The sequence below is a fragment of the Dicentrarchus labrax genome, unplaced genomic scaffold, assembly GCF_905237075.1.
Source record: "Dicentrarchus labrax unplaced genomic scaffold, dlabrax2021, whole genome shotgun sequence".
NCBI lineage: Eukaryota > Metazoa > Chordata > Actinopteri > Moronidae > Dicentrarchus > Dicentrarchus labrax.
The window spans coordinates 19841945-19850816 of NW_026136714.1; the positions used below are offsets into that span (position 1 = coordinate 19841945).

Here is an 8872-nt window from a genome sequence, read left to right on the forward strand (position 1 = left end):
TTTGTTTGTTTTTTTGACTATTCCTGAAACTGAGTGCCACAGATTTGTTTCCTCTTCAGCCAAACCCCCAAAAATATTATATTATAATGATACATATTACCTCCACCTTCCTAGGATCTTTCCTATTAGAACTATTCAGAACTTTTGCATCTGTCACTGTCTTAATGCTTTTACCTACCATGTTACTTACATGACACTAGACAAACATGACAAACAAAACAATACAGAAAAAATGTACCTATAATGAGTTTATTTTATCTTGGCATTGAATTCATTGAAGGTACTCGCACAATTAGAGCTAATCATTTACTTTTTGTATCAAGAGCAAACAATAATGGTTAGAGGCATGAACCATGGTCAGGTGGTTAGTAATGTGTAGTAATGTGTAGCAGAAGGTACATTCATATTGCCTCTTGCACGCATTTCCTCTGAAGCATGGACACATTATACAGCCACTTCCAACCCCTTTCCACACACACACACACACACACACACAAAGAATAGGGAAATAAAAAAAAGTAAAAGGTTTATCCATCATAGGTAGGAATTCAACTTCAAACAAAACCCTTTATAGATAAAGGATACTGTGGATTGATAGTGTTTGTATAGAAAAATATAATACAGGACAGCAACAGCAACACTGCCTGCATACCTGAGTTATAACTGGCTTTCCTTTCTCGCTTCACTCATAGCACTTCAACTGCTTATGAAGAAAACACGTCAAAAGAATAAAGACATGATTACAGACTATAGACTTCATGATGCACAGTAAACAACTCCAACACCTGTTCTCGTCCTTGGCACTTTATCTGTCAGGCAGAACTTATGATGCCAACAAAGGCTGGACACTTGTCTGACACTGACAAACATTGACAACGTTTTTATTAATGGCAAAAAACCCTAAGTTGAACATTAAGGAGCTAGAATACATACTAACAAAAACAGAGGGGTTGAAGAGCCAGAGGTTTGCCAGTCCATAAAGCAGATAGTAGTTGTGGAAAGTGCAATAATGTGTAGAATTTTTCTTAAAGAGCAAAAAAAAAAACAAGTTCACAATGTTTTTCCCTTCAAGAACAATTGAAGTCCATATAAATGGTAAACTCGTGGCCGGCATTCACTCAGTTCCGTCCTGAAAGTGTTTTTTTCCCAGTAAAATGTCTCCAGTTTGATAAAACCGTCAAAGTGTTCTGGTGAAAAAGGGGGAGAAAAATCACCGCAAATCCACCATGGACACAGTGTCATCGGTGATGGTGACATGTCCTGCGTGCTGAGAAGGAGAAACGGATTTGAGTTAGAGTCTGCTCATGTGGACAGATGAAAAAAAAGCCACAATGCAGCAGTGCTGCTAGCAGAAAACACATAATAAAAAAGAAAATATAGAAAAACAATAAAATACTACGTATCGGGTTGGTTTACCCAAGTTGCAATCAAAAATCTCTCAAGTGTTACAGTTCTAACATGCATAACATTTTTATTTTATGACTGTATACAGTAATTATTGATGACCCCTTTTGCCCACATCTATAGTGTTCCTGCAAGAAGATCTGTCCACCCCCAAACTATACAATATGATTCATTTCTGAAGTCTGTTCACTTTAAAAAAAAATTAATATGTATTTGCACATATGGCCTCACAGTGGAGGTGTACTCACTGTAAATAGAGGTGGTTCTTTGCTGTGAGGGTGAAAGCCTTTCTGTTTACATGTGGAGATCTCCTCTGTTCCTCGATCCGTCAACTTGAAGTAGCCAATTCTGGGCCAAACACAATCACACAGAGTCACTTTTAGTATAGAGAGATACATTGGCAGAGAAAAACACACGCAACAATGGGAATGGGAGTCAGCTAATATTAACTCCTTCACCAATCTTCCCCCCACTCATCTTATGTTTAGAACGAGAGGACAGTCCGGGGGTTTTCTGACTCACTCATTAAACTTAGGCGAGCAGACGATAGCAATGGCCTCTGGCATCATCATCTGGTAGGAGCAGTGTGTGTGCAGGTCGACGCTGGACAGGAAGGCCGTCTGTGTGGGGTGAGTCTTTGGAACACAGCGGACAGACGTCAGTATAACACTACATCAGACACAACATTTATTGGAACACATGTTTTTCAGAATAAATTAGCTTAGTACGTATTCCTGAGAATAAAGACACAGTTTCTGATTCTGTGATTTTCACACTGCTGGAAGTTGATTGTTTGACAGCACTGACCAGAATTTGCCCAACTTTACTCACATGTATCCAGCCCAGGGTGATGAGATCGTACTGGTCCTGTATGAGGAAGAGTTCCTCCTCATTTTCTGTGTCACAATAGTCCGGTCCGCCACACTGCTTTGGTACGATGACGTGGGTCACAGTAAATGCATTTCTGGTCTGGAACACAACAAGCATCATTTAAATTATGCAAAGCCATCATCTGCCAAAAAGCTATCCAAGGACTCGGACTAAAATTAACAGAGCACTGACTGGTTTGCTGCTGGCAAAAACGCTCCGTCATGCTCATAAAAAAATATATTGAAAGAGCTTTGAGTAAACCCGACCAGCAAATGATGGAATTTAAACAAAAGCCACAGCAGACCTGGGACAGTGGGAGATGTGTCTCTTTATGTTCTACCCCTCTAGGGTGGGAGGTCAGCTGTTGTTTTGGTTTAATTTAAATTCTACAATTACACATTCCTGAAACATTAATTCATTTTTAAATCATCTTAGGTTATGGAATTCAATTATGAAAACCTTATTTAGAAAACATGATGAAAGAACATTTTATTAAAATCTCATTTATACAAACTATTGAGTGAACGGGTCCAACACAGCCGCTCTGTCCCAGAGTCTTACCAGTTTGCCACACAGGATGCCACAAGTTTCTACAGCTCGGGTTGTGTTGGCCTCGGCCAACTTTAGAAAGCTTCGGCACAGCTCAGCAGGAACAGCCAACTGCCGAAGGGCATCCACCATTGTATCTGCAAAAAAACATGTAGAGGAATAAACAAAAGCTCAATTCTTGTGATGTTCTGAAACAAGGCATGGTGTAAACAGGAAATTAAGTAGGTCAAGGGGAAAGAAATCAGCTCAGAAGAATAAATACTTGGAAGCAGTAGGGCAGTATTTAAATCCTCTGAGGGCCAGCCCCTCGTGTCAGAGAAAGATTAACTCACTGTTGTTCCCTGGGCTGACCAGAGACCCGGGCTTTAGCGACCGGTCAAAGCCGGGCAGGCTGGTGCCAGGTGTGCCGATGGTCGCAGGAGGGCGATTGTATTGGTGGTTGGTGCTCCCAGAATGGTCCCCTGGGCTCTGTGGTGCGGTGGGGGACACAATCGAGGGTCCCTTGATGCCTGGAATGAGGGGCGTGTCGGGAGCAGGCGTGGCGGGCGTGGCAAACTCCAGGAGCACGCGCTGCCGTTCCTTTTCTAGCTCCTGGCGCCGGATCATCTCCTCAAAGGCACTGAACTGCTCCTGCTCCCGCTGCCGCCGCTGCATCTCAACCACGCGTTCCCGCTCTGCGTCCAGTGCTCGCTGTTTGGACTGCTCCCGCGCCATGGCCTCCTCCTCTGCTTTCTAAGCACACGGCAAACACATCATATATATCAGCAGGCGGTCTCTTTTTGTGTATGCTGATTTTGACCTAATAGCAGTTTCAGTAACAATAATCTAAAAAAAGGTCTGTGTCATTATTTTAGCATTTACTCTTGTTAAAACTCAAAGGCCTCCCTTTATTGCAACCGCAGTGTGCAGCTGCAGTGTTACTGACAAATGTTTCACCCATTTTAAGCTTTACACATAGCAAAACCAGTGTACATTACTTGTTGTAAATGTGTATCATGTATTTTTGTTTATTATGATATGTTTATATTAGTAATAAATCCTAATACCGTAACCTAAGTATGTTTGTTAAGTGTCAAAATGCATATTGTCACATTGTATCTACATATTTGGTCTTTTTCCCCCTAAATTGATGCTATTGGTCACCTTTTACGTCTGTCGGTTGGTTTTACAAATATTTAACCAAAGAAAAGTATGAAAACCAACAAGGGTTCCGTACGACAGTGACGATACATTCAAATAGCAATTAATGCAGTTAATGTACATTTCAGTGTGTCAGGAGATGACGGTTTACCTTTTTGACAAGATACTGTGCATACTCTTGGTCAAATCTCCTCAAAAGAGCTTTTTTCAGAATCTCTGCTTGAGGAAATGCTACATCCTTCAGTTTCTGGAGAGGAAAGAAAATTTAGCAAATGTTTAAACATTTCCTCAAAAAACAATAAAAATCAATCATACGGGACAGAATAAATACTGTATGCGTACTTTTAGTGTGTCCTTCTTCTCAGGAATGTTAGCGGTCTTGTAATCCCGATGCTTGGGAAGTTTTTCTATAAAGAGCCTTGGTGAAAAGAAAAGATAAATCTGGTTATTAATTGCTATTGACTAATATTTGAGTACGCCTCCACTGAGAATGCATATTCAAAACTGTGGCCCACAAACTGTACTTAATTTATCAGACGTATGCAGAGTAACAACTGAGGAGGACATGTTGAAGTCACTCTGTTTTTAAGTTATTTATTAGTCAACCTTGTCTAGGGCCAAAATTACTTCAACCCAATCCTGAGAAAGATCTTTGTTTTCGTCTCCTTACATGATTTCTCTCAACTTGACATTTTAACCCACAAGAATGTATTGGTTTGTGTAATGAACTTCAAACTAAAAATGACCAAACCAATTGCATGGATGGACAAATGAATAAGTACTTAAATCAATGTACCAAATACAAACAAAGCTCAGTCAGTCCAGCCCATCGTTGTAAACACTTACGTGATATATTTATTGTAAAGGACGAAGGCGTGCTCAATGTTGCCTTCCTCTGTGTAGACGTTAGCCATGCGGATCATCTCCATGCCGGAGCGGAAGTAGCGGCGCGGAGGCACATCCTCGTTAACTTCCACTGAGCTTCCCTTCTTGGTAAGAGCGCGGACTCTCTCCTCCGGCTGCAGACTGATATCATTGTGGTCCGCCATCATGACACAGCTCAAGCTGGAACGCTGGAAAGACAAGATGAAGATTGAATACAGTCAATTTAATGCTGTGGTGATAAATCTGAAGCAAACTGTGAACACTGTACACACAGTTTGTGTTTATAACACTGGTCTGACATCTTTTTCTTCCATTTTTAATGATTTTCAATAGCCTAGGCTAAAGTGTTAAATAATTCCTTATAATAATAATAGCTTGTGTTTTTTTCTGTTGTGAACAAACATTTTCCTTCCATCACGTATGCCAAGCATCTTCCACCCAAGATCAAATCATGTAAACATGTAATAGCAAGCGCTCCAGTCCTTGTAACTAGTTAATAGCTAAATTATTAAAAACAACACAACACAATCTAGGGTGCTTACAGTCGGATTTTAGTTCATTTTAACAAATCATGCTGAAATCTTGGAGTTCAGAAAACTATCTCAGACTTAATGTGTGTATGCTGTGATGATCTGAAGACTTGAGCTTTATTATTCATTCTTAACTATGCATGTATGTATAAACTAGCACAAAGAGGCACTGTCTTTCTCAGTCTTCACCCTGTAGTGAAGCCCCAACCCAGTCTGAAAATCATTGGCTGAGTATATTTAGAAGAAAGCCATGACTCTGCTGGGAGGGTCTATTTTGTATGACTCAAGGTTTTCTACTCTTTCATTGATCAAATGAAGACAAATGTGACTATTAGTCAGCACGCTGATAAAGCAGGTGACTTGTATTGATTCCTTCCATGATGGCTTCTTGGCTAGTCAGTACACAACACAGAACCACAGAGAGGACCAAGTGTAATCAGTGGGTGTGGCTCTGATAAGAGGAGGAAGGTGGATTAACTCAACGGCTGTTTAGTGTTGTTTACTTCCTTTGTATTGCTAAAGAAATTGTTAATGTCAGTATTATTCAAATGTCTTTAGCCTAAACTGTTGTACCATCAGTCTAGCCAACAAAATGATCAGTAATTGAACATCTATGCCACCATTTACAGGGGAAAAAAGGTCAGCAATGCTTTGTAAAATGTATTTTACCTTATTCCACATTGTTCTGTTGTTCATTTAAAACATGATAAAGGTAGCATCAAGCACATTTTCTAAAAGGTTATCAAACTCTATCACAAATTACAACAGTTGATGACTAACAGGAAATGTAAATGTAACTAATACTGTACATAAGTACAATTGTAATGCAATAGCATTTTGCTTGTACTATATCTTATACCTTTACTACATTTCAGAGTGAAATTTATTCTCATACTTTTAACTGAAAGCTATAGTTAGTTGTTACTTTGAGGATCAAGATTTTAAATATGAGCAACTTATAAAACATGATGCAGTGACACAGTTGTAGTTCAAATTAACTTCAACTTGACCAGCTACAACATTTAAATGCTGCTTACATATTAATGCCTCAGCAACAATAATCCAATGTATAATAATGTAATATATATATATATATATATAAAACTCTAAAAAGATCCATTCTACTCAATGAGCACTTTTACTTTTGAAATATGTTGCTGATAATAAAATGTTGCTGATTCTGTACTTTAACTAAAGTAAAATTTAATATGCAAGACGTTTACTTGTACTTATCAGAGTATTTTTAAAGTATGGTATTGTTTATTTTACTAAAGTAAAGGGTGAAAACACGATTCCACTCGCTGCTAATGAGTGAAACTAAATGTAAACAAAAAAAGCAAACCCAACTGTAGGACTGCAGTCAACCAACGCGTATCAACCTACTTAATGTATATATTTTATAATGATTTTATAATACTAACTTAGATACAAGAAAACTCCAACATTACGTGAGAGAGTTACCTTGACTACCAACGAACCATCATCCTCCTGTCTCTCAGAAACGGTCCACTGCTGGAGGAGACTAAATGTGAAACTGTGGGCCCTTTCAGCTCAAATAGTGAGTGACACAACCTATCTTTCACCTCATTTGGGAATTATTTAGCCATTTATTCTACTGGAATCCTGTTGTTGTGATAAAAGTGTATCTTTTTTAATCTCCACTGGCGCCTGATATCTCGTTAGAACTGTCACTCAACGACATTGCGTTAGCCGCGCTAACTTACGTTAGCTAACTTAGCAACAGCCAGGGTTGTTTACAGCACGAGTTTAAAATGGTAAAGCAGCTGGCAACCATCGACGAACTGTGTCTTCATCCTTACCTGATCGATATGTACACTGAAGCTCCCAGAAGCCTACATACAGATAGATCAAAATACGTTCAAATGACAGAGTCCCAAACAGATTGCTTCAGTGGGCTGCGCCTACTGCATCTGCACACTTCCGCAATCAAAACAACTTCCGCCTGACGAATCATCACGCCAGCGTGAGCGTACGAGCGTATCGATACGATATCAGTTACCAATTATTAATAGCTTCAGTAAATAGCCGCTATGAGATCCTTTGTAGAGTAAGTATCTTTATTTGTATTGTTTTTTTTGTGCCTCTAATTCACTCAAATATCTCATATTAGTAAAAAGATTATTTACATTTTATTGTTTATTTTGGATAGTTATTTGTAACATTTTATCGATAAGGAAAAACAAAAACTAAATAAAAATATAAGCAAAATTGAGATTTATTTTATTTAATGTTGTGGTTTTGCTGTCATTTTAGTTATTTATTTATTCAGCTATTGATTATAGGTGTTTTGGCTATTATATGTATTTATGTTTGGTTTCACTGACAGTCGTTCTTGAGTCGTCATTTAATTACGACTTTTTTAAAATCTCCCAGACTGACCTATTTATTGTGCCTCGATAAATCTCATTGACAGTATATCTAGGTCTCCATGCCACCCTTGATGTCAAAAATGAGTTGCAATAAAGATAAATATGTAAACAGTTTGTCAGCTGATTCGTGAAGAACAACTTATTTATATGTGGCTCGTTGGTCTAGGGGTATGATTCTCGCTTTGGGTGCGAGAGGTCCCGGGTTCAAATCCCGGACGAGCCCATTCTTTACGGGAATCTTCCTTTACATGGACTTTATCCGAGATTCATATTGTTCACTATCAAAACAACAAATTATACAATAAATCGATACCTTCCCGTATCAATGACGGAAGTCCTATTTGTAACTGGAAACTAGAAGTACCATATCAGCACCTTAATTGTGTCTCTGTGAAACATTATAGGCCCTACTGTATTTTGCAGTGGAAATTATGAGGCAGTCAGTCACACTCTTATCGTATTACTCATGTGTTGCTCCTTTGAGTTTGGTCGTGGAGAGACCTAAATATACAGCGAAGTAAACGAAAAAAATACAATGCAGTGTAAGAAAACAGTTGAATCATCCTAATGTTAATGTTAGTCCTCCTAAATCCCTTTAGTAAATATTTGAATTTTCTACAAGGAAGATTTCCCCAACAAGGGACTTTGTTTTCCGAGGAATATGATGATAATCATCCTCATACAGTCCTTGGAGAAGAAAGGGAAATAAGGAGCTTTACAGCTGTATAGCTAAGTGAAATGATAATTAAATATATAAACATGCTGAAAACAAACTAATCAAACATAATCTCACAAACATGAGATTATAAAATAGGTAATGGAAATGTGTACCCCCTTACCTTTGTAAAAGTAGGAAAACCACAATGTGAAAATCCTGGTTGTACCAATTGTACTAAAAGCATCAGCTGGTACAATTATTTGATTGATTATTAATTGGCTATTTAATTAGCACTTGGTTGGTTCCACCTTCACATATGTGAGGATTTGCTTCTTTTCCTCAATGAGTTTTTTCTTAAACATGTGAATATTACCTCCACCACTGGTTCTTACAAAAATCAATCAATCAATAAAATCTGAAGTCTTGCAGTACCCGCTATCGACCGC

The 8872-nt window shown here is 38.5% G+C and overlaps 1 protein-coding gene and 1 non-coding gene across 3 annotated transcripts; one reads left to right on the forward strand and one right to left on the reverse strand.

Annotated features, from left to right (window-relative positions):
• Window positions 1-235: 235 nt before the first annotated feature.
• On the reverse strand, window positions 236-7314 carry LOC127376368 (STAM-binding protein-like A). Of its 2 annotated transcripts, none has more exons than XM_051423182.1 (10): window positions 7199-7314; window positions 4810-5036; window positions 4306-4381; window positions 4115-4210; window positions 3156-3555; window positions 2836-2960; window positions 2236-2373; window positions 1927-2039; window positions 1653-1752; window positions 236-1267 (listed from the first exon to the last, which is right to left on the reverse strand). In XM_051423182.1, the coding sequence occupies exons 2-10, from the start codon at window positions 5013-5015 to the stop codon at window positions 1211-1213; spliced, it is 1311 nt and encodes a 436-aa protein (XP_051279142.1). In that variant the 5' UTR covers window positions 5016-5036; window positions 7199-7314; the 3' UTR covers window positions 236-1210. The 2 variants fall into 2 exon arrangements, with proteins under 2 accessions (XP_051279142.1, XP_051279143.1); XM_051423183.1 differs by lacking the exon at window positions 7199-7314 and adding an exon at window positions 6840-7163.
• Window positions 7315-7919: 605 nt separating this feature from the next.
• On the forward strand, window positions 7920-7991 carry trnap-ugg (transfer RNA proline (anticodon UGG)). Its single transcript has one exon. It is a non-coding gene; the product is annotated as a tRNA-Pro (tRNA).
• The last annotated feature ends 881 nt before the right edge of the window (window positions 7992-8872 follow it).

Bases quoted from the DNA above. Each gene is read 5' to 3' on its own strand.
- LOC127376368 (XM_051423182.1), bottom strand. From the start codon at position 5,015: ATGATGGCGGACCACAATGATATCAGTCTGCAGCCGGAGGAGAGAGTC. The intron at 2,374-2,835 runs GTAAGACTCTGG...GTTGTGTTCCAG, and splicing joins GCATCCTGTGTGGCAAACTG to ACCAGAAATGCATTTACTGT. The intron at 2,040-2,235 runs GTGAGTAAAGTT...TGTGTTCCAAAG, and splicing joins TCACCCTGGGCTGGATACAT to ACTCACCCCACACAGACGGC.